Source organism: Acomys minous (assembly GCF_964271855.1).
Source record: "Acomys minous genome assembly, chromosome: 2".
Taxonomy (NCBI): domain Eukaryota; kingdom Metazoa; phylum Chordata; class Mammalia; order Rodentia; family Muridae; genus Acomys; species Acomys minous.
In genome coordinates, this window is record NC_140484.1 from 129,473,305 (window position 1) to 129,499,965 (window position 26,661).

General features: G+C 41.7%; 1 protein-coding gene across 6 annotated transcripts in view; it reads left to right on the top strand.

The window, feature by feature from the left end:
• The window catches only part of NARS2 (asparaginyl-tRNA synthetase 2, mitochondrial), a 112,503-nt gene that overhangs the window by 74,649 nt on the left and 11,193 nt on the right, over positions 1-26,661 (top strand). For all 6 annotated transcript variants that reach the window (XR_014777594.1, XR_014777595.1, XR_014777596.1 and 3 more), the window contains 3 exons: positions 2,108-2,245; positions 21,730-21,827; positions 23,915-23,941. Coding sequence is in view for 3 of the 6 variants with exons in the window: in XM_084774183.1 (XP_084630309.1) it covers positions 2,108-2,245; positions 21,730-21,827; positions 23,915-23,941 (263 nt within the window). In the remaining 3 variants the exon portion in view is untranslated. The remainder of the gene's footprint in view (positions 1-2,107; positions 2,246-21,729; positions 21,828-23,914; positions 23,942-26,661) is intronic.

Sequence of the window (26,661 nt, forward strand, 5' to 3'; positions counted from 1 at the left end):
AATTTTAAGGGATTTATCCCTTTCCTCTTTAAGGACATCTGTCTTATTCATAGGGCATTTGTTGTGAGCTTTGGCTGTGTTAAATCACTCACGGCCGGCTGTGGCAGGGCTGCAGGGCTGTAGTGGAGGCACGCTGCTCTGGCTGTTATTGATTGTGTGTTTACACTGGCATTAGCCATCCGGGTTTGGGAAAATTGTAATTCTTGGTGATGATATCTGGTCTTAGACAAGAATTGGGTGGGTGTTTTGTTCCTCGGAACAAGACTCTTACGGGATCCTGGTAGGTGTGGCCACTGAGCGGTCCACGCAAAATGTGTTTCTAGGTATTGGGAGCTGGCACGTAGGAATGGGAGTGGGCCGGAGGTGGGACCAAGCAGGTCACTGCAGAGAGGAAAGCAGCATGTTCCACTGCGATCTGCTTAGTCCTCTCGGAATGAGGCAGAGAGTGAGGAGAAGCCACAGCACGTAGTCTGCTACAGGCTGAGGGTGAGGCTTGGGGATTGGATTTGGAGGAGCAGAGAGAGAGGTGAAAGTATGCCTACCTATTTCTCTGGCCGGAATGGCCTGTGGGTTCCCATGGAGAGCCTGCTGGGGCTGGGAGCTGGGGTAGAGTTGGAAGTGGGGATCTGTGTGATCCACTGGAGGGGGCGTGGCTGCAGCAGGGGCTAAGATTGGAGGCTTGGGTTTAGAGGAGCTGAGGGAGAGGTGAAGAGCTTCACTGAGCAGAACTGCCTCCCTGGCTGGAGTCCAGGAATGACCCCCCCTCCCATACACACCCCCCCCCCCCAACACAGGGTTTCTCAGCTTTATCTTCCATTTATTTGTGTGCTCATTTGGTGAAGACCTAATGCCTCTTGTCAGTCCATAGCTGAGGAGACTCCTGTGATTTCTGCAGCCAACTGAGAATGCAATCATACTAACTTCAACACAAAAATAATACAAATAGATATCCTTGACTGGAGAATTGGAATGTCCTCACTTATCTTTATAAAAATCGGGGCAATTTTATAATTTTTGTTTATGCATAACTGTTAGATGTAGGCCAATCTATATTTTAAGTAGGAGAAATTACTCTTTTAAAAAATGAGTCTAAAGTAGTTTTACCTAATTGTGCAACTTGCTTAAATTCCTTGTTTAAAGTGTTTGTGGGGTGGAGGGTATTGCCAAACACGTGGGAATAGTAAGGGAGCATGGTGTGCTACCTATGTCTCTAAACAATCCTTTACACTAGCCCTGTCTCCATTTGCTAGATGCTCTTGCAGAGTTTATCAGTGATGAGCTTCTTTGATGGCTCTCATGCAGTCCAGCTGGCCTCAAACTCCCTGTGTTGAGGATGACCTTGAACTGCTGATCTTGCCTCTACCTCCCAAGGGCTGGCATCATAGGTTTGCACCTGCAGCCAGCAGTGCTTGTTGGTTTTAAAGCCAATTAATTCTTTATGTAATTTCTATTTTGATATTTCCTACCAAGCTTCATGAAGTCAAAAATGATACCATTTGGGGTTTGTTTGTTGTTTGTTTGTTTGTTGTTTCCTTACTACCATATCCAGTACTTAATATGCCACCTGGACTTTAATAGTCACAGTAGTATTTACTAAATAAATAGACGAAACAGTGTTATTACATATTCATCAGAGAACATCTTAAATATGAATTGACTTTTATTAAAATAGAAATTCACTGAGAAAAGCCATCTCACCAAAGATAGGCCCAGCATTAGAGGTACTGCCACTGTCATTTAATTTCCTGAGATTTAGAAACAGTAAATAGGGGAGAAGCTGTAGGCAGTATTAATAAAAACCGTAACTCTGCATCAGCTTTATCCCTTTGGAAAGTATGTTGTTTTTCTGCCTGTGCTGCCCTTGCTGAATGCTACTCCCTGAGACGGGACACAGAAACAATAGTGTTTATCTACCAATTTCAGCTTTCATCTTTCCAGGCCTTTGGCCATTCTTATTAGCAAGCATTTCCCTTTAGTTTAGTCAGCTGTGTAACCTTGGCAGACAGCTGCACACATCACTGAGCCCCAAGGAGAGAAAGCCCTTGGGACTGGGACAGGTTGTTTTTCTCTGTGTATTTTAGCCCTGTCTTCTTGTTTCTCGTTACAGTGGGGTGTTGACTTACAAACTGAGCATGAGAAGTACCTGGTGAAACACTGTGGCAACACACCAGTCTTTGTCGTTAACTATCCATCAGCACTCAAGCCCTTCTACATGCGGGAAAATGAAGACGGTCCTCAGCACACAGTAAGAAAATCATTATAGAAGTATGGTTCAGCATCTGGATCTGGAGCCTCCCCCTTGTTTCATTTCATTAGCTTCAAGACTATTTTTTTTCATTTATTTAATTTTATTTTATGTGTATTAGTGTGAAGGTGTCAGAAGGTGGAGTTACAGACAGTTGTGAGCTGCCATGTGGGTGCTGGGAATTGAACCCGGGTCCTTTGGAAGAGCAGACAGTGCTCTTAACCACCGAGCCATCTCTCCAGCCCCTAAGACTATTTTCTTAAATTATATTCATCAGTCTTCCCACAGAGCCCAGTGTTACATTCTAAACATACATCTCCTTTTTCTCACAGGGTGTCCTTAGTTTAGCAGATCCAAGTGTAAGTGGGTTTCATTTTGCCTTTGCTTTTGTTTGAATAACTAGTTCTGGCAGTAGCCTAGAACACTGGAGAACAACACCAGGTTGATGTCAAGTTCAATATTGATTAGGAGACTCCTGGGAGGGAAAGCTAGAGGACCACAGCTAATGCCCTGGCATGACCAGGCAGGAGAACAGGCAGCTTAGAGTTCTTTTGTCTGTGCTGTATATAGCAACAGTGAGGGAAGGCAATGGGGGGGGGGCTGAGGAGTTCTTAGCAGACCGCCCTGCCACAGGCCTCATCTGCCTTGTCTCTCTGCTTCTGTTGGTTCTCTGATCTGTTCACTTTATTTCTAACTAGTTTACTCTTCTGATGTCCTTTGTCTTTGTTTTCTTTCTGCTTACAAGATGAGCTTTAGGAATATACTTTGGCTTATGAGATACCTATTGAATTGATATGTATATATATGCATATATGTGTGTGTGTATATACATATATATGTGTGTGTATATATACATATATATGTGTGTATGTATGTGTGTGTATATACATATATATGTGTATATGTATGTGTGTGTATATACATATATATGTGTGTGTGTGTATACATATATATGTGTGTATGTGTGTGTGTATATACATATATATGTGTGTATGTGTGTGTATACATATGTGTGTGTGTATATATACATATATGTGTATGTGTGTATATACATATGTATGTGTGTATGTGTGTGTATATATACATATATGTGTATGTGTGTGTATATACATATGTATGTGTGTATGTGTGTATATATACATATATGTGTGTGTGTATATATATACATATATGTGTGTATACATATATGTGTGTGTATGTGTGTATATATACATATATATGTGAGTATGTGTGTATATATACATACATATGTGTGTATACATATATGTGTATATTTGTGTGTATATATGTGTGTGTACATATACATATATATGTGCGTATATATACATATGTGTGTATACATATATACATATGTATGTATGTATATATACACATATGTGTATATATGTGTATGTGTGTATATATATACATATATGTGTGTGTGTGTGTATACATATATGTGTGTGTATGTGTGTGTGTATATATATACATATATATGTGTGTATGTGTGTGTATACATATATGTGTATGTGTGTATATATACATATATGTGTGTGTATGTGTATATATACATATGTGTGTGTGCGTATATATACACATGTGTGTGTATATACATATATATGTGTGTGTGTATATATACATATATGTGTGTGTATACATATATATGTGTGTATATATGTACATATATATGTGTATATATGTACATATATGTGTGTATGTGTGTGTATATACATATATGTGTGTGTACATATATATGTGTGTGTGTATACACATATGTGTGTGTGTATGTGTGTATATATACATATATGTGTGTGTGTATACATACATATATATGTGTGTGTATGTGTGTATATATATACATATATGTGTGTATATTTGTGTGTATATATGTGTGTACATATACATATATGTGTGTATGTGTGTATATATACATATGTGTGTATACATATATACATATGTATGTATGTATACACATATGTGTATGTGTGTGTATACATATATGTGTGTGTATATACATATATGTGTGTGTATGTGTGTATATACATATATGTGTATGTGTGTATATATATACATGTGTGTGTGTGTATATACATATGTGTGTGTGTATATACACGTGTGTGTGTGTGCATATATATACACATATATGTGTGTGTGTGTGTGTATATGTACATATATGTGTGTGTATATATACATGTGTGTGTGTATATGTACATATATGTGTGTGTATATGTACATATATATGTGTGTATGTGTGTGTGTATATATACATATATGTGTGTGTGTGTGTGTGTGTATAAAATGTTATTGGTTATAGGTCTGTGAGACAAATATAGTTATCTCAAAATTGGCCAAAACCATAAATTTTGCTATCCACTCTCTCACCACTTACTTGTAGAAAATGAAGGCTCTAGCCCACCAGTAAGCAAAGCATTCCCATCTTAGGTATACACAGATGTCTGTTTGAAAGCTTCCTGTTTTCCTCTACAGTGTTGTAAGACAGTATCAGTCACATGCTGCCATCTTGTCTTAAAGTCCTAGAGAAGTTGCCAAGAAACTTGTTTTCTCTATTTACCAATGAAAAATATACAGAGATAATTCAGCTGTGCTATACCTATCCCACTGTTGCCCTGTGTATTCTTCCATGTAATGTCCCTAAATGTGGTGTTTTTCGCTGTGCTCCATTCTCTACTGCCCTAAACCCTGTTTGCCACCCTACTCAGAGTCTGTATAGCATGTAAAGAAACGGTAACACTTTGTAACATGTGTTTATCCCTTCATAGTCTAATGTAATTGTCTTAGTCTAAACGCCTCCTTGAAATTGCTTTTTTTTTTTTTCACTTTGTAGATCAGCCACATTTTCTGCTCCTTGGCTACCACCTCTGATACAGGCTCCTCTTCTGCCATCTAATGCAGCAGTTCCTGGTCAGTTCAGTAGTGATCTTCCTGCCATTAAGCCCGAGGGCGTTCAGAAGTCTTTTTGATTTGCCCCGGCTGCATGATACAGCACCGTCAACTTCTTAGCCTTCAAACCCTCTCATCCCCTGGCTTTGTGGCACGTGTCCTGTCACTTCTTTTCTCACTGGTTAGTCTTCTGTACAGATTGCTTTTTCTCAGTTTATCAGATGTTGGGATTCCTTACATCTACTCCTGCATCTTCTTTCCTCTTGCCGGGTGACTTCATGTGTTCCAGAAGCTTGTCATTTATTCTAGAACAACTCAGACCTTCAATTTAAAGAAGTCTGCTCGAGGCTTCCCTTTTAAGTTCTGGCCTCGAATCTTTTTATTATTATTGCTACTACATTCATTTATTTATTGGAAGGCACACATGCATGCTCTTGTATGTGTGTAGAGTTTGGAGGACAACTTGGAGAAATATGTTCTCTCTGTTCTGCTATGTGGAACTCAGGGGTCCAACCCAGGCCATTAGCCTTAGTGATGAGTGCCTTTGTCTCCTGAACCATCTCACCTGTCCTGCACTCGTAGCTTACTGCCTCGTTAATACTATTACAAACTTAAATGCTTGTCAAATGCAGTAACCAAAACTGAGTCCATGACTTCTCTTTTCCTCCCTCAATCATATTTGTTCTATTCTCTTCCTTCCTTCCTTATTTTCAATAGGGTCTCACTATGTAAGCCTAGCCAGGCTGGATCTCAGTGTGTAGACTAGGCTGGCCTGAAACTCAAAGAGAACTCAAAGAGATCCACCCGCTTCCGCCTCTACCTCTGCCTCCTTAAGTGCTCGGATTAGAGTATGCCACCATGTCTGGCCACGATCTTCTTTAAATATTTTCTCTCCCTGTGATTGTGGAAATTCCACACCTGAGTCATCTCTGAAATCTCTCCTCACTGTGGTATGCAAGCCGTTACTAAGTTCTGACATTTTATACTTCCAAATATATCTTAGATCCGTTCGCTTATTTTCGTTTCTCCTTTTACCTTTTCAGTGAAGATCTCTTCGTGTGTTCCCTGCACCTGTCCTGTGGCCTCCTAAACTTCTCTCCTGCGTCTGCTCTTCCCTCCACGGGCTCCGTTCTTGTTTCCGCATGAGATGTTAGAAAAGGGAAATCTAAAGCTGGGTGTGATTGCCCAATTCTGTAATTCCACCGCTTGGGAAGATCAGGAATTCATCATTAGCTTCATCTAGTTACTTTGGGGCCAGCCTGGACTAAATGAGACCTTGTCTCAAAAAAAAAAAAATTTAAAATGTAAAGTTGATCATGTTTCATGTTAGTGCCTTTCTTTTCTTTTTTCCAGCTTTTTTGAAGACAGGGTTTCTCTGTATAGCCTTGGCAGATCTGGACTCATTTTGTAGACCACACTGGCCTCGAACTCAGAGATCTGTCTGCCTCTGCCTCCCTGGGTGTTGAGGTTACTGGCATGCACCACCATGCCTAGATGTTAGCTCTTTTCTTCAAACCTCCTGTTGCTTCTACTCTGCCAAGTCTGACTGTGCCCGCTGTACTCATTCTCTGCTATGCCCACCCCCACTGCCCTTCTCCCAGCTTAGGCATCCTCCTACCCTGGGCTCCTGCACGTGCTCTGTCCTTGAACAGTCTTCTACACCTCAGTAATTTTACTATTCTCCAGATCACCTTTTTTTTTTTTTATAAGAACCTTCTTTGACCATTATAACTAGTCAGAGACATCTTTCAGATGCTGTTAAGCTTCAGATCCAGTGCTACTCAATTTTAAAATTTAATGTAACTTTTTATTCATTATTTGAAGATGTCATATATGTATGCAATATATACAATCTGACTCCCCCCCTCCCCCCAGCCATCAGCTATGCGTAGTGCCTCAGGCAGGGGTGGAGCCTTGTGAGCCCTCCTCCATCTGCGTTGGAATGCTGGCTGTCTGGATCTTGCGCAGGTCACCACAGGTCACCACTGTGAGTTTATGAGTCCAGTGGCCCTGTGCGACATTTCACGGCAGTCCTCCCCACCCTCTAACTCTTACGTACGTTCCACCCTCCTCTTCCGTGATCCCTGAGCATGCTATACATGTTCCATTTGGGGCTGAGCAATCCCCAGACACTTGTTCCCGGCATGGGGACCATGGCCTTGCAATAAGAAGCTTCTCTGGTAGGGGCTGAGCACCGCACAGGCAAGTCAGTGAATCCCGTTGAATCTTACTTTATAAAAATACATGTTAGAAACAAGCCCAGCCACGTACTTCTAGATATTTCAGAAAGCTTTAGTCAGGTAGGACTGACATCTGCTGTCTGGGTTTGAGGACTAGTAATGTATAAAGTGTGTGAAGCACTGTTGGGTAGCAGGAAGTTAATATGGCGTTGTCTCTCATCCACTCTAACTGTGACAACTTTACCATGAAAGATACTGTAATGCTAGTGTTCCTGTGTATGTGCTACTGTCACCTGAGTCCTGAAAACCAGTTGTGCTCTCACCTGTCCTTCTTACCTGCGTACATTCTAGAAGGCCTTCCGTCTTTCTGATGATGCGTCAGACCGTGCAAGCACTGCGGTGAGACTTTAGTGTACTTCCATATTATTTGAAGTACTGTAGCATATGGCTTCTCATTACCATGTTGTTTGAACATGATTTAATTAAGATATTTACATTAGCCATAGACAGCAACATTTATATTAGCAAGCGTAGCTTGTTTGTTTTTTCAGCCTCAACCTATAAAAAGTGCCTGTTTGTACTCCTTAAAAAATCTTCAGTGGTGAATGTACAGACCTTGGGGCATATGAATAAATACCTTATTTCTTTCTTTTGGGTTTGGGGAAGATTCACAGGAGTTTATACAAGAGTTTTCTCTTAGTTAGCTTTAGCTCTCAACTTGACAGGCCGTAGTTAGTCATGGTTAGGGTTCCAGCAGACTGGCCTCTAGGCATGTCTATGAGGCATTTCTTGACTGCTAATTGATATAGGCCAGCCCAGTCCACTGTATAGTACCATCTCTGGGCAAGGGACCTGAGACTGTTTTAAAAAGCTAACTGTGCTGGAAAGGTGGCTCAATGCTTAAGAACACTGGCTTCTCTTTAAGAGGACCCACATTCAATTCCCAGCACCCACATAGCAGCTCACAACTGTCTGTAACCCCAATCCCACGGGGATCCAGTGCCTTTTTCTGGCCTCCACAGGCACCAAGTACACACATGGTACTCAAGCACACATGCAGGCAACACACACACACACACACACTCTCTCTCTCTCTTAAAGCTAACACAGAAGGCAGAGGGAGGCATATCTCTGAGTTCAAGACCAGCCTGATCTACATAGCAAGTTGCAAGCCAAACAAGGCTCCATAGTGAAACCCTGTCTCAAACAACAACAACAACAACAAAGAAACAAAGCAGGAAAAAGACAAGTAGCTGCACAGAGGCCAGGGAGCAAGGCAGTCCGCAGATTGCCTCCCTGGCCCTGCTGCTGCCCTGGCTTCCCTCAGTTACACAGAAGATGAAACAAACCCTTTCCTCTCTATGTTGCTTATCATAGTACTTATCACAACAACAGAAAGCCAGCTACAAGATTCAGTGAAATCTTAAAAAGTGAAACAGGTGTGAAGGTGTGCATGGTGGCTCGCTCATGCAGTAGGGAGGCTGAGAGAGGAGGGTTGCTCCGAGTTGGAAGGTAGCCTGAAGCACAGAGTGAGTTCCAGACCAGCCTAGTCTACAGAGGGAAAGTACATCTCAGTGTCCCCACACCAACCCCTCAAAAAACAAAACAGTGAAAAAGAGGTGTTTCCCTGGTATTTTCCTCAAGCAAGTGAAAGATAAGGATAGAGAAATATTTAACTTGTGTTGAAAACTTTGGGCTTAGAGTAGTAGATAGAAAAAATGGTTTTTCTACAACAATGGTGTTCCTTTTCTTCAACCTACTCCAAAAAGATGAAGATATGCAGCCTGCCACAATGAAAAGTACACATGACTGAGAGCTGGAGGTTTGAAATCTAACACTCTTACAGTTTATCTGTGTGAGCGTTTACAACCGTCTGCAGGCACCAAGCCTTACCATCTCCCTCCTTACAGTCCGAGAATCAGGTTAGATGCTGAGGTGCAGCTCTGAGATCCTCTGATTTCATGTGACCTGCTTTTCTTTGCTGACTTAGGTAAGAATAACACATAAATTACAGTGCATAACATTATCATCTGAAGGCCTAATATAATGAATCTAAGGAAACATGGAAAATGCCATGTGCTCCTGGGTCCGGGTTATTGACCAGTACCATAAATGCATATGGAAATGCTCAGCTATGAATGTGTGGCTTCTCATTTATAACTTCCAAGTGTGACTAGGAAAAGTAATCACCCAGCAGTTCTGAATGAGGCAAATCAGGACTACCAGGTAGTGTCAGGCTTCTCAAAATAGTGTCAGGATTACACAAGTTTACTATTACATAAGAAAAAGTGACCCACCAGTGGCCATTCAGTAAAGTATGTGCTGTGAAGTCACTTGGACAGACAGCCAAGGAATAGCTGGTGATCTTCCCTAGCCGCATGAACCTTGAACCAACAGAAATAGTGAAGAAGTTGCTAGTTTACTTAATAAGGGTTAATAGTTGTCCTGGCAATTTACAGCAAATAAAAGCATGCACGATAGCCTAGCTCAGATCGCTCGTGCGTTCTTTATAACGGATGGTATGTGTGTACTGTGGATTGTAGGAATAGAGAACATATGTAAAGAGCGAAGACTTAGTTTTTAAAACTTTTATTGGTATCCCGTTTCTCTCCATTTTAGTCTCCCCATTTTCGTATAAACAATGATTTAGTTAAAGCAAGAGATATAAAGCAAGAGATCAAGAGATAAGCCTTTGGGTAAAATGGGACTCTAAAGAAAGCTGCACTGTGGGATGGAGAGATGGCTGAGTAGTTAAGAGCACTGGCTGCTCTTCTACAGGACCCAAGTTCAATTTCCAGCAACCATGTGGCAGCTCACAGCCCATTCCAGTTCCAGGGGATCTGAGACCCTCACACAGACGTACATGCAGGCACATATGGCACCATTGCACATAAAATAAATAGATAATTTTTAAAGGAGGCTGCACTGTTATGAAGAACAACAAAGAAAAGTAGTTCAGTATAAAGATAATTCTTCTATTGTCTTATTTAAAAACTAAACCCATTTTTCAGCATTAGAAAGTATACTAGGTACTTTTCCATTGCTGTAACAAAATGCCTGACAGAAAACAACTTAAAGAAGAAAGGGTTTATTTGGCCTTTAGTTCAAGAGGACACATCCCATCGTAGTGGGGAAGATGTAACGGTAGGAGTGGGAGCCTGCTGGTCACCTTGCATCCAGTCAGGAAGGAGAGAGTGAGGTTCCTCTTTAACCATTGCAAATGCTTTGGGGTCTTCATTGTCTCTGTCAGCAGCTTTAAACTTGTTTACTCACTTTTCCTCACCAATCTTCACATTTTTCGCATGTTCGTATTACACTTTGTATTTTTCTCACTGTAGATATGAGTGAGACCAGTGAGCAGTAGCCATACCACAGCCTGAGTGCTGTGCTGTCTTGAAATTTCTTCCACCAAAGAAATTGGTCTGTTACTTTGAAATTCAGCTCTACCTGAGGTCTCAGGACACAGGCAAAAAGCAATCATATTCTTTGCCAGAACATAACACACATGGCCTCCAACCCAGTTCCTGATTGACTTGTTCCCTCAAAGCCTCAAGGCCTACCCCACTAGTGTTCCGTGTTTCTGTCTGCATTCTCAGGAGAACTATCCCAGGAGTCACCCCAGAAATGCTTTATGCTCCCATGAACTACTGAGCCTCTAGTGGGTGTCTACCTCCTTCCAGTAGCTTCTGTGGATCAAATCTTCACTCACCCTTGGGAGACCTCACAAGTCATAGTCAGCTCGCATAGCCCTGATGAACATTATGGAATGGGATATAACAAAGAGAGTAAGATTTCAGTCAAGGGGTAGTAAGAGAGGCTTCTTGGTGGCAAAGGTGTAATTCTCTGTACGGGTGATAACCAAAAGAGGCACGAGAAGCACTTTTGGGGGTGTTAACCTTGTTCTCTTTCTTGATCTAGACTGGTGCCACACAGTGTGCTCATTGTATGAGAGTTAATAGAACTATACTGTTTATTTGTATACTTTTATACATAATGTAGTATTTTAAGTAAGTTCACTTCAAAGGGGAATGCTGCTCTCACACATGGTTTGTGAAAGTCAGAAGAACCAACATTATAAAAATGTTTAGTTAGCTTGGCAAACTAAACTCTGCATCAATATTAGAGGTACCACCAAAATGGCTCAGTTGGTTAGCTGACAGCCTGAATGGAAGGAAGAGCAAACTCTTGCTAGTTACTCTCTCACCTATACACACTTGAACACACACATGTGCTTGGGTGCGCGCGCGCGCGCACACACACACACACACACACGCACACGCACGCACGCACGCACGCACTATTCTGAAGAACTAGTGATGGCCTGTGGTCTGTGAACTGTGCTGGAAGATAGAGGGCTAAGGCCGAGTCACAGTTGATTCCCTGGAATCGGACTTTTCCTTCTAAAGATGGTGTTTACAGAAATGTTTTCCTTTCTTGAAGAGAAAGAACTCAGATAACTTGTATGTTTATGTACTTCCCAGCTGATTTCTGCTGGCCAGCTTGGAATTTAGAGCTCCCTAGAGGAAACAGAAGTGTGGTAATTACCTTGGCCCTGAGGGAATGGAAACATTTTGAGACAAGGTGAAAATTCCATTCCTTTGAAACCATTAGTGTCTTTGTGAGCTATAAAACTCTGCCTGTTCAGCAAGCACAAGCAATGACACGGACTCAGGATTTGTAAGAACTTAAGTGATTTTCAGTTGCTGCTGTCTACCAGCCCATTTGCATCTTCTGACATGGATCTGGAGGTTATTTCCTCTTTCTGCCATCTTTCCAGGGCCAACAAGAGTAGCAGATGAAAGGGCATGAAGCTTTTTCCTTTCATGAACTTATTGTAGAAAGGTCGTATATGAAAGGTTTTGTTCCTGTTTAGCCTATTTTTTAAATTGAAAAATCTAAGTTTTATTTTGAGTACATTGATTGGAATCAAAGAGTCAGAGCCAGAAGGACAGCATAAATAGAGACCAGGTTCGCTCAGCTTGAATACCAACATGGATTATTTCGAGACAGCTTGCTGCTGCAGCTGTGTAACTTAAACAGAATCCAAACTCATACCCATGGGGGAAGGTGGGCCAGGAAGCATTCTGAGCCCAGAAGATGCATGGAGTGCAGCAGGTTTGTGTAAGCTAGGGCAGTTAGGGACATGTATATCTCTTAGCGGGAGAATGAAAGGGCAGCAGAGCCAGAGTTCTTAAACTATTTAAACAACCAGGCTGCATAAAAACACAGTGGAGATTCACACCTAAAGGGCTCAAACTTGGTCATCTTTGAATCGAGACATTTTTCTCTGTAACTGGCAAATCATTAATGAGATGTTTGCCTCTCGTGTCTGATACCATATTACTCCCTAGAGCCACCAGATATACACCAATGTTGTATGCTCTGGTCCTGTTTTCTATTTCTATTTCTAAAGTAGAAATGGTTGTTAATACAGAAGATTTTTAAAAATTCAAGGTCATGGACTGAGTTTTGCCTGTGATTTGACAAATTTCTAGGAAAAGACTAATGTAGGGAAGCTCTAGGGTTCTGTACCACTCATTTGTTGTTCGGAGTAGTCATAATGAAACTCACAAACAAGTAAAGAAGGATGCTTTCAGCCACGTAATTAGAAGATACATATGTTTTCCAAAGGGAATTTTCAAAATTTGCAGCTTCTGAAGATATGCTCTAGGCCTTCCTAATGCTGCAACCCTTTCGTACAGTTCCTCATGTTGTGGAGACCCCAGATTATTTCATTGCTCCTTCATAACTGTAATTTTGCTACTGCTGTGAATTATAATGTAAATATCTGATATGTGACCCCGGTGGAGGTCACACCCACAGGTTGAGAACCACTGCTCTGGCTGTTTTAAGGCATAACCCCTCCCCCACCAAAAAATCTAGCTGTTTCTACAGCTGGGCACACGACAGCTGACTGGGCAGGTTAGGGGTGCCAGCAGGCCAGGTTCACAGTCGCCTTTGCAGGTGGCGCATTGGAAGTTAGTTGGAAGGACTGTTTGTGCTCGTTTCATGGTGATTCTGACCTGGGATTATTTATGATGTTTTGTGTTTTTCTTGGGGTTTGATGGAGGGAACTAGGAGAACAACTCTTCTGTTCTTCATTGTACTAGAGAGAGAAGAACCATCTGGAACAAGACAAGGCAAAGAGACCCAGTAGGCGAGGAAGGGGCAGTGCAGTGGACTCCTGTACAGCCAGCTTCTGTTTCTCCCTCAGTGTGTGCTATACTTTCCTGCCCTCCCGACAGGAGTTCTGTCATGTGAATTGCATTAGCCAAAAGATTGTGAACAGAAGTGATATTTTATATTATTCTTGACATGCTTTTTAACAGATTTCAATATACTTTTTCTGTCTGCCCCAGAACTTTTTAAAGAGATCGTTTTCTCTCGTCCCCAGGGCAGTTTAAAAAGTCAGATTCATTGTAAACCAGTAATTATTTTTACATTTATTTTGTGCACATGCATTTGTGTGCACTGTGATACGCATGTGCCATGGCGTAGTGGAGGTCAGAGGACAAGTCGGGGCATTAGTTCTTTCCTTCTACCATTTGGATTCTGGTGGAACTGAGGTCATTGTGCTTAACAACAGGCACCTTTACCTGCCAGCCCATAAGCTAGTGATTCCTCGTTAGGATTGATATAGCCCCTTGGTGACATTTAGTAAAGCTTGGAGACACTTAGGTTTGACCACCTGGGCTAGTATAACTGGCACCTAGCGGGTAGAAGCCAGTTATGCTGGGAAGTACCTTACAGTTGGCAGAGAGTGCAGCTCAGAGAGCATAGAGACCCTAAGTGCCATTCCCAGCACCAAAGGAGGAAAAGGTTCTATAGAACTAAAAACTATCTAGCCAAAAATGTTATTAATGCTGAGACTTGAAAAACCCTGGGGTTTTATTACTACAGTATCTTGTCTATCCTAATATAGCCACTGTCACCTCGACTTTATAGTAGTTAATGCATAAGTAGTTAAACATAGCCAATTAGATATCCCAGTAATTAAGACAGGATTGGACATTTTTATTATATTTATTTGTTTTTAACTTATACACTTTACATCCCAATTGTAGCCCCCTCCCTTATTTCCTTCCAGCCCCACCCTCCCTCCTCCTTCCCCCCCTCCCAGCCCTAGTCAGAGCCCTCCTCCCCTACCATCTAACCCTAGCCTGTCAAGTCTCATCTAGACGGCCTGCATCGTCTTTCTCTGTGGCCTGGCAAGGCCGCCCCACCATGGGGAAGTGATCAGTGAGTGGGCAACAGGGTCCATGTCAGAGGCAGCCCCTTCTCCCCATATTATGGGACTCACATGGAGACTGTGCTGCGTATTGACCACATCTGAGCAGGGGGTCTAGGCCCTTGGTTGATGCATCAGTCTCTGCAGCACTGCCCCACCCCCACCCCCATCCCAGATTTATTGGTTCTGTTGGTCTCCTTGTGGAGCTCCTGTCCCTTCCAGGTCCCTCTACCCCCCAACTCTTCAAGGATTACGCGTTTTTTAAAGTCTGCATGAATATAATACCATGATACAAGATTTTAAGGTGATTCAACGAACTAGTGAGATGGCTCAGTGATTAAGAGTGCTTTCTGCTCTTCCAGAGACCCCAACTTCAGTTCCTAACAACACACACACACACACACACACACACACACACACACACACACACACACACAGAGTAACTCACTGCCTATAACTCCAGAGGATCCTATGCCCTTTGGCCCCTAGAGCTTCTGCACATGGATGGTGCTCAGGTACACATGCATGCACACACACATAAATAAATAAAAATACAAGGCTAGAACTGATTTACATAGTTTAGAAGGTTCTATATCTACTGCAATTGCAGTGTTCCAGATAAAGAAAAGCCACACAGAAGGCCTAAGGAGTGCTGTAGTTACATAGCGAACTTTCCAGTGAACTCACATAGCAAGATGTGTACAATCAAAGAGGAGGACTAGTTTTTTAAGCTTCTCTAAAAATAACATTGAGAGAGAGACAGAGAGACAGAGAGAGACAGAGAGACAGAGACAGAAGAGAGAGCAGGGAGTGGTGGTGGCCCAGCCTTTAAGCCGAGCACTCAGGAGGCAGAGGCAGGTAGATCTCTGTGAGTTCCATGACAACCAGGGCAGGTATACAGAGAGACCTTGTCTTGGGGGAAAAAAAAACAAAAAACTAAGATCCAGAACTACTGCTATAACATGGGACTGAAAAAAGTGCTAAGATCCCAGAAGCGTGCTTTGCTTGTTGCTTGTTTTGGTTATACCGACATCGGGGCCAAGCAAGAGCTGCTCTCTGCTCATGTGCTCATGGAGAAAACAGAACACTCAGCTGGGCGGCTCCCACTCAACACTCTTCTCACCTGCACCACGCCTCCCCTGCGTGTTTTGAGGCACTTCCCTTTTCGGTTTGGGTTGTTAGCATTTGTGTGTTCTTGCAATATAACAAGGGATTATTGCCACCCTTTCACTTAGAATTTCCAGAACTTCATCCTTGCAAGTAATAGGTTCTTTATGTATCCATCTTTTCAGTGCTGCCCAGAACGGCAAAGGCCAGAGACTCACTTGGTTAACTATTTTCTTCCAAACCTAATTGCCCATAATTCTAAATATAAAACTCTAGGTTAAAGTTAAGAACAAACGTTTCAGACTCAGTTGGTAAACTGCTTATTTAGTGCGCACAAAACCCTGTCTCCAGTCTCTAGCACCACATATATTAGGTTTGAGGGTGCAAGACTGTAATCCCAGAACTTGGAAAGTGGAAGCAGAAGGATTTGAAAGTCAAGATGAAAGCCAGTAAACGTTCTCAGTGGGTTAAGGCTTTTGTCCCCAACCCTAACCGCCTGAGTTTGCGTCTGAGAACCTACATGAGGGAAATAAAGCACTAGCTCCTGGGAGCTGTCCTTTGACCTTCTCAGGCACGCTCTGGGGCGTGTAGTCACACATGTCCATGCATACGCATACCCACACAAAGTACATGTTTTTAAAAAGCACCTAAAGAATTAAGTCACAAAGTAATACAGATTGCAGGTAAACTTTCTTTTTAAAAAAAATGTGAAGGGGGTGGGATGCTGAAGAGGTTAAGAGCAGTTGTGATTCCTGCAGAAGACACAGGTTCAATTCCCAGCATCCACATGGCAGCTCTCAGCCATCTATAACTTCAGCTCTAGGGGAGCCACTGGCCTCTTCTAACCTCTGCAGGCACCAGGCGTACAGTACATGCAAATACAGTACATACATGCAAATAAAATTATTCATTTTATGTACATAAAATAAATCTAAAAGAATTTAAAGAACCACTAGCTATTAAAAAGTACCAACTAACGTAGCACACTGTCATGCTCCTCTATTAAAAGGTTTTGCTGTTTCTCTGACAAAACTGCAGCACATCTTCATTGTAAAAAAGTAAGAAAATACAAATGAAAGGAAAAACTTTAAATCTATATTCCTGTAACAATGCAGTGCCATTAACAATTTTATTATGTATATAACAGTCTTTTTTCCACACCCAAATGTGTTTAAAGTGCCTTCCTAATCACACTTGAATTTTTGATAGTGGAACTCATGCAGTTTAAGTGTCCTACACGCTAATGTTTTTTCCTATCTTTGATTATTCTGTTCAGACCAGTTCCTCGAGCTCTTGTTGCTGGCTCAAGGCATTTTGCGTTTTTAAGCCTTGGTTATCTGCTGACAACTTGCTGGCCTGGAAAGGTTGCTTCAGGTGTATGAGGGTATTGGTCTATCAGTTCTCTTATGTGTGGCTTATGTTGCTTATTTTTCGCTATCAAGATAAATTTTAAAAGTGGTATTTCATTGTTTTAATTTATACGTCTTTGAGTAATAATCAATGCTTAGTACCTATGGTATACAAAAATTAAGAAACATTTTCACTTGTAGGAACTAGAATGTAGCTCAGTTACATAGTAAATGCACAAGGCCCACATTCCGTTCCCAACAGGAAAAAGAAAGGGAGGGAGGAAGGAAGGAAAGCTCTTTCATTAGTCATGACACAGCAAAGAAGTACACACATATAAATGTCCAACAAGAAGAGAAAAGAAGAGCTAAAAATATGTAACCCAGCTGGTAGAGTGCTTGCCCACCATGACATACCCCCATTCCATCTTAGCACTGCATAAAACAAGACCTGGAGATGCACAACTGCAGTTCCAGCCCTCAACGGCTAGAGACATGAGGTCAGGAGCCACAGACCTCCTCACCTACATAGTGAGTTCAAAATGAGGGTAGGCTACACGAAACCATACGCGTGCGTGTGTGCGTGCATGTGTGCGTATGCGTGTGTGTCCATTTTTGTATGTGTGTAAGTTTGTGTGGCAGGGGAAGCAGGTGCACTTGTACATATGCATATAAAGGCCAGAGGTTGGCACTGGTCATCCTTCTCAATTGCTCTCCACCTCACATCTGTATGAACCCAGAGCTGCAGATTTAACTAGGCTAGCTAGTGAACCAGGTACAGGGATCCTCCGCCTCCACTTTCATAATGCTGGGGTTACCAGGTTTGTGCCACACATCTGGCAAAATTACCCTTCTAAACAATAAACTATGCAGCCGTTGAGACATTCAAAAGTATGTGAAGTGCCGGGCGGTGGTGGTGCACGCCTTTAGTCCCAGCACTCGGGAGGCAGAGGCAGGTGGATCACTGTGAGTTCGAGGCCAGCCTGGTCTACGAAGTGAGTCCAGGACAGCCAAGGCTACACAGAGAACCCTGTCTTGGGAAAAAAAAACAAAAGCAAAACAAAAACAACAAAACAAAAGTCTTATACTTTTGTGCTATATTGTATGTCAGATGCTATTTTATAAGCTTTATCTAATCCAGTCTAGGTGTGGTATGCTCGTGAGCTACTGCACACGCTTTATAATAAGTTCCCGCCAATGATACTCAGAGAGAAGAAACTAGTGCCTCATACATATAAGCACATGGTTACCAGGCCATGGAGCTAAAGAAGCACGCACAGCTTACCTAGTCCCAGTCCTTTGCCCTTTCCTCAATTTTCGTACAGACAAACATTCCTGTGAATCTTTTGTCTCTAAAGAGTACTAATTTTAGAGCCATGCATCGTGCTTTACACCTGCTGTCACTTGGGAGGCAAAGATAATGATCACTGTAAGTTCAAGGCCAAACTTTGAGGTCAACACAGTCTACATACCTAGTTCTGGGCTAACCAGGTATAAAATCTTTTTAAAAATATTTTATTAATTTATTCATATTACATCTCAATTGTTGGCCCATTTCTTATATCCTGCCATTCCTCCCTCCCTCTCGCTTTCCTCCTACTCCCCTCCCCTATGTCTGTGACTGAGGGGGGCATCCTCCCCCTGTATATGCTCATAGGGTATCAAGTCTTTTCTTGGTAGCCTGCTATCCTTCCCCTGAGTGCCACCAGGCCTCCCCATCCAGGGGATGTGGTCAGATATGGGGCACCAGAGTTCGTGTGAAAGTCAGATCCCACTCTCCACTCAATTGTGGAGAATGTCCTGTCCATTAGCTAGATCAGGGTAGGGGTTCGAAGTTTACTGCCCATATTGTCCTTGGCTGGTGCCATAGTTTGAGCAGGACCCCTGGGCCCAGATCTGCCCATCATAATGTTCTTGTAGGTTTCTAGGACCCTCTGGATCCTTCTATTTCCCCATTATCCCATGCTTCTCTCACCTGAAGTCTCAATAGGATGCCCTCCCCTCTGACCCTCTTTCCTAGTAAGTGAAGACTTTCATGGGACATGCCCCTTGGGTTAGTGTCCAGATATAAGTGAGTATATACCATTTGACTCTTCCTGCTTCTGGGTTAACTCACTCATTTTGATCATTTCTAATTCAATCCATTTGTCCACAAATTTTGAGAATTCCTTGTTTTTAATAGCTGAGTAGTATTCCATAGTGTAAAGGTATCACAGTTTCTTTATCCATTTTTCTACTGAGGGACACTTAGGCTGTTTCCATGTTCTGGATATTATGAATAAGGCTGCTATGAATATGGTTGAGCAAATGTCCCTATTGTGTGGTGGAGCATTTTCTGGGTATATTCCAAGGAGTGGAATAGCTGGGGCTTGAGGAAGCCCTATTCCCATTTTTCTGAGAAAGCGCCAGATAGATTTCCAAAGTGGTTGTACCAGTTTGCATTCCCACCAGCAATGAAGGAGTGTTCCTCTTTCTCCACATCCTCGCCAGCCTGTGGTGTCACTTGAATTTTTTATTTTAGCCATTCTGAAGGGTGTAAAATGGAATCTCAGTGTCGTTTTGATTTGCATTTCTCTGATGACTAATGACATTGAGCATTTCTTTAAGTGTTTCTCAGCCATTTAATATTCCTCTGTTGAGAATTCTCTGTTTAGTTCTGAGCCCCATTTCTTAATTGGGTTGTTGGGCTTGGTGGTGGTTAATTTCTTGAGTTCTTTATATATTTTGGCTATCAGACCTTTGTCAGATATAGGGTTGATGAAGATCTTTCCACAGTCTGTAAGCTGTCACTTTGTTCTGTTGATGGTGTCTCCTGCCTTACAGAAGCTTTTCAGCCTCATGAGGTTCCATTTGTTAATTGTTGACCTTATGCCAATGTGTTCCAGGCTCTTCCTCACTTTTTCCTCTAACCGATTTAATGTCTCTGGTTTTATGCTGAGGTCTTTAATTCACTTGGACTTGAGTTTTGTGCATGGTGACAAATAGGGGTCTAATGGCATTTTTCTATATGTAGACATCCATTTAGACCAGCACCATTTGTTGAATATGCTATCCTTTTTCCATTGAATATATTTGGCTTCTTTGTCAAAAATCAAGTGACCAAATGTGTGGGGATTCATTTCTGGGTCTTTGATTTGATTCCACTGATCCACCAGCCTATTGCTGTGCCAGTACCATGCTGTTTTAATTACTGTTGCTCTATTGTACAGTTTGAGATCGGGTATGGGGATTCCTCCGGAGGATCTTTTCTTGTATAGGATTGTTTTTGCTATTCTGGGCTTTTTGTTTCTCCATATGAAGTTGAGAATTGATCTTTCAATGCCTTCAACATATTTTGTAGGTATTTTGATAGGGATTGCATTGAATCTGTAAATTGCTTTTGGGAAGATGGCCATTTTTACTGTTAATTCTCCTGATCCACGAACAAGGGAGATCCCTCCATCTTCTGATGTCGTCTTCAATCTCTTTCTTCAGAGATTTAAAGTTTGTTTTTTTTTTTCAAGCAAGTCCTTCACTTGCTTGGTTAGAGTTACTCCTAGATATTTTATATTGCTTGTGGCTATCGTGAAAGGTATAGTTTTCCTAATTTCTTCCTCTGCATGTTTGTCATTTGTATATCGGAAGGCTACTGACTTTTTTGAGTTGATTTTGTATCCAACCACTTTGCTGAAGGTGTTTATCAGCTGTAGGGGTTGTCTGGTGGAATTTTGGGGGTCACTTATATATACCTTCATATCGTCTTCAATTAGGGATAATTTGACTTCCTCTTTTCCCATTTGTATCCCTTGATCTCCTTTTGTTGTCTTATTGCTCTAGCTAGAACTTCAAGAACTATATTGAAGAGATATGGAGAAAGTGGGCAGTGTTGTCTGGTCTGTGATTTTAGAGTAATTTCCTTGAGTTTCTCTCCATTTAATTTGATGTTGGCTATTGGCTTGCTATATATAGCCTTTATTATATTTAGGTATGTGCTTTGTACCCTTGATCTCTTCAAAACTTTAAACATGATAATGATCACTGTAAGTTCAAGGCCAAACTTTGAGGTCAACCCAGTCTACATACCTAGTTCTGGGCTAACCAGGTATAAAATCTTTAAAAACAAAAACAAAAAACAAAAACAAAAATGGAGGCTGGAGAGGTGACTCAGAGATTCATAGAACTTGTTGCTCTTACAGAAGACCCTGGTTCAGTTTCTAGCACCCACAACATGGCTCACAACTATCACTCCAGTTCCTAGGGATCCATTGCCCCCTTATAACCACTGCAGGCACCAGGCACACCTGTGCAGACATGTACATGTAAGTACAATACTCATACACACAAGATAAATCTAAAACATCTTTTTTTTTTTAGATTTTAATTCCTCATAAATTCTCATCGTGCACAAGTCTGTCCTGCCTTCTTCACATGGGGCTTTTAATCCCACCAAATGCTGTTTGTGGAACCCACTGCAAGTCTTCTTTGTGGTTTCCCCTCTCGTTCCTGACAGTGGGTATTGCTCACAAGACACACAAATAGTTTAAGGGAGAAAATCTTTGCCCATAACTTATTGCATTATTACAAAGATAATATTGATCTGATTTTGAAACAGAGGATGTGGACAGAAAAGGTGAATGAGATTCTAATAGTCAAGCAGCCAACTTTAAAATTGTTTCAAGAAAATGTTCCATTTGCTTGAAAATCTCAGTGTTGTTGGAATCACCGAGAGGTGCAGTGCTGTTCATTGATTGGTTTCTTCTGTAGGTCGCTGCCGTTGATCTTCTGGTCCCTGGAGTTGGGGAGCTGTTTGGAGGTAGCCTCAGGGAGGAGCGGCACCACGTCCTAGAGCAGCGACTAGCAAGGTATTGGTCAGACCTAAAAGAAATGCACTTAAGTAACTGGGGTGGGGTCCTCAAAGGTAGCTCCCCTGCACAGTAGCAAAACCTAAGCATTTGGACTCAGCTCCATGTGATCTTAAGGAAGGCTGTTCTATCATCTGTAAGCATCTTCTTGAGGTCTGGACTTATTGACAGGTGTTCCTGCTTAAAATCTCAGCGAGAGGCCAAGGCAAGAAAAAGCATTTCACAGGTTGCAAGCCAACCTGGATGACAGAGTGAGACCCTCTCAAAAAAAAAAAAAAGGCATGATGGCACATGCCCCTAGGCCCAGCCTTTTTAAGTTTCAAGGTCATCCTGGTCTCCATAGTGTATTCCAGGTCAGACACAATTATATAAAATTTAAGACCCTGTCTTAAAATTTTTTTTAAAAAAAGGAGTAAAAGCAAGAGATATTCTCAACCCTTCAAAGCGTCTCCTTCATTTTTATCTTACTTGTGTCCTTTTTATGTCCTATGTTTTATGAATGTCATGGTCCTACTGTGTCATAAAGACAAACTGAACTAAGAAAAAATAAAGATAAAAAATGCTAAGCTAGCACTTATAAGTAGATTTCCTTTCTTGAATTCTGTACTGTACACAAGTCCTGATTTAGCTGTTTGTATAACTTTGTTTTAATTTGCCTTTTGAGATGTGAAAAATGAATCCATAGATACATAAAAATATTTTGGAGACAGAAAGTGAGGAGTTATATTTCTAACTGAACTGTCTCTCCTGTATAGTGATGCTCTGCCAGTAAACCACAATGACTTCCTAAACTGACCATGGTTATAAACCTCCATTTTCTATGATTTCCATTTTTTGCTGTACCAGACATTTAAAAAGTTATTTTCTCATGTTTGTGTTAATCCTTCTCTCCAATAGTACTGGATTTTGTAATACCTGGAAGGAGAGGCATTTGGACAATATCCTATGAAATGAGCCCTTTTTAAGGCCAGCCTTTCCGGTTGGAGACACACTTTGAAAGTGGATGCTCTTCCAAGATCTAACCTGTAAATCTCTTGAGTAACTTGATGTTGCAACTCTAGTCTCCTTAACTGCTCCACTGGATTAGGTTCCAATAGAAGAGAAGTAAAGGGTTCTGTGGAAGGTTCCCTCCGTGGGCTAGACTGCCACTCACTGTAGACAGTGCTGGGAACGTTGTGGGATTGCCGTGCAGGACAGAATCTTAAGCACAGGAAGAATCGCACATGGCAAGAAACCTCATATGTTGAAACATTGGTCATTTCATTTTCTTCAGTTGCTTCCTTCCTCCCGGAAACCTTCCCTCCATAATTTTAAATGCTTTCCTAATATCTGATAATATCCAAATTTTTCTCTTCTAGTGAGGTAGCTGTGTGTTCCTCCGTCTCATGGGTCTGTCTGTGTCTCGTGCTCATGTTCTCTGTAACTGTCTTTCAATTAGAACTTTGATGGCCCTCGTCATTTCAGATACAGTCCTACAGACCTTTTTCAAGGGCCGCGGGTAATTTTAATGACCACCAGGAGCTTAAAATGGTTACTCAAATCTCTCTCGGCCAGAACTAAGTTGCAGTAGTATTATGAAAGCAACCTCAGGATTGCACTATTGTGGGAAATGTTGTGGGATGAAAGTTGTGTCCCGGTGTGTGTTGTCTGTGTGCGCATGCACACGTGTGTGCGTGTATGTGTGTGCGTGCATGTACACACGTGCGCCTGCCTGCCTGCCTGCCTGCCTCCAGGTACCGTGACTAGTAGTGACTCTGCTTTTCCTTCACAGGCAGGAAGCTCACGTCAGACCAGTCCCTTCAAGTCCTATTTTTATTCCATAGCATTTATTGCCTACATCTTTTATTTCATAATACCTCATTGCTTAATGTTAATATTGATTACCTTATATTAATAGGAAGTCTCCGCTCCAATAGAAAACTTCACTTCCTCAGTGCTTTTGCGTATGATTGGAGGGCACAGGCTTCACTGTGTGTGCTTCCTTACAAAGGTCCCTGTGCATACACACTAGAATAAATGCTTTATGGTTGATTAATAAATGTTTTATTGCTACAGTCACAATTTTTTTCCTTATTTTCTTTTTACAGATTGGGACTAACGAACGCCTACCAGTGGTAAGGATGTGGCCGTGTGGCCCTATTCCGACATTCTGAGTCATGTTAAAGGATTCTTTTTTCTTTTTTTCCAAGACAGGGTTTCTCTGTGTAGCCTTACCTGTCCTAGATTCACTTTGTAGTCCAGGGTGGCCTCAAACTCAGAGATCTGCCTGCCTCTGGCTCCCCAAGTGCTGGGATTACAGATGTCTGCCACCATGCCCAGCATGTCAAAGGATTCTTACTTGGTTTTTTTGTTTGTTTGTTTGTTTGTTTGTTTGTTTTTTAGGATTCTTATTTGTAATTTCCATGCCCCTGTAAGCAAATGCTAAGAACTGAACATGAAGCTCAGGAAATTGTTTACTTCCTTCCAATCTGTGAAACTAGCAGTAAAAGTAATGGTTACCATTTAGTTACTGCCTCTTATGTATCCCAAACAATGTTTACACTTTTATGTCTGTTATTTCGTGTTATCATCATGACCCTTGAGAGGCAGGTACTGTTGTTACCCCTTTAGCACACTCCCTAAACATGAGGCCGAGACATGTGAGCTAACTTGGTGAAGATCATGTTAGGATGGACCTGAGAACGCTGTACACCAAAGCCTTTCCTTGCACTTTTGCTCATTTGTGATGCAGGGCCTTGCTGCACAGGCCAGGCAGAAGCCTCTAGGCCTTCCCTTAGGCTTCAGCATCCTTGTGTTTGACACTGGGAGCTTCAATTAAGTGATGCCTGAGATACCCAAGAGCTATGGAGCACTGCGCTGCCTAGGAACAGCCACCTGTCCACAGCCACACTCACTTCCACAGAGCTGACCTGGGTTTCTTTCCAGGCTTGTCAAGAACTTGGAAGTGCAGATGGATTACTTACTTACAGTAAGATCAGCGATGTCTTTAACCACTTTGTGTTCTTAGGAGAAGGAAATGACAGATTATACTTTCTAGTCTTGATTTTAGAGTTTCAAAGTTCAGCTAATGGCTTTTGACGGCCTGATAGTGACCAGCAATAGCCTTAAGTATCTTGCTGTCTCTTACTTCATTTTGTTTTTCATGATTTATAAGATGAAGTGATAATATCTTCCTCACAGCGTTACTGTATGAAATGAAAAAGTGCATTGTATTCACGCGGAGTAGCAGCAGTTCAGTGAATGCTGGTTTCTACCCCCTTTCCTTCTTTTCTCCTAAGTGTTGCTATTTAGTAGATAAGGCTACTCAGCCAATTATGCTGTTACCCCTCAGATTCTATCAGCTAATATTCATCGTGCTTAAAACCCTACTTAAACATCAGCAAATACTATATATTGGCTAAGAATGTACGATATTATTAATCATGTCTATACTTCTCTATCTCTCTCTCTTTTTAAAAAATATATTTTAACTGTTTTCGGGAGGAAAAAGAGGACTCATGCCACAGCAGGCATGTGGAGGTCAGAGGACAGCCCTTGGGAGTTGGTTCTCCCCCTCTCTCTCTGCCATGTGGGTCCCAGGATAGAACTCAGGACAGCAGGCTTATCTTACCTACCTGCTGAGTCATCTCTCCAGCTCCTGTACTATTTTTCTAACTAAGGATTTCACACCCTTAGGATCATCAAATAAAAGTATCTATAATTTGAATTCGCTTCCTCTTATGTGGTAGTCATAATATGTTAAAGGTGAGTGGAACTTGAGAAAGTTTTACATCCATGATCTCTATGAAAGTTCCTCTGACCTTGAGAAGCCAGGTGTGTGAGTGTATACTCACTTCCTGTTTCTGCTTGTCACATGCAGATGAAATCAGTAGGCAGTTCCATATGTTTCTGGCACCGTTTCTATACCTGCTTGCCTTAGAATCCATCCAACTATCAAAGACACAGATCTGAAGCATGGCACGGTAGTAAACTGTGATCCAGGACTCAGAAGACAGAGGCAGAGAGGATCTCTGTAAGGTTGAGGCCAGCCTGGCTACATAATGAATCCCAGGCCAACTGGGACTACATAGTTGACACCCTGTCCAAAAATAAAGATATAGAAATGATAGGTAGGTAGATAGGTAGGTAGGTAGGTAGATAGATAGATAGATAGATAGATAGATAGAAAGAAAACCACATTTTTTTTATTAAAAGTAGATTTTTGTTTTTTATATCAAAGCAAAGTCGGGCTGAAGCCTCCTGCTACTTCAGCTTTTGACATTCATGTCAGTAGTTTGGCCTCAGTACATAAGAAATTTAGAGTCACGAAACCCAACACTGAGCCTCTGCAGCCAACTCCAGTCCTGCAGGTTTTTATGACAACTGGTTTGCTGAGCTTTCATCTAATTGTCAGTAATTCAGTGTGCACTTGTTTCCATGCCCTGTACACCTAAAGTGAGCACTCATCAAGACTGCTCACTCCATCTATTGCCTGTAGTGTGTACTAATCAGACGCTTTCTAATAACGCCTGTCATGCTGGTCTCACTTGGATACAGCTCATCCAGTTGCTGCTGGTTTTTATGTTAGAATCTTTACTCTTAAGTGTCAGTGTGTTAATACTAGAACTGAAGAGTCAAATGGCCACTAGCTGTAGTGCTCTTAAAAGTCTTACTATGAAGCTAATTTACAAATTATTTGAGAAATTGTGAACTTGTCTTAATTCACATATATGACTTATCAAGCTTGGAACAGTAAGATGGCTCATGGTGTAAAGGCATTTACCCCCAAGCCTGACAACTGTAGTTGATTCCTAGGCCACTGTGGTAGAAAGAGAGCTATAAGTTACCTGACCTT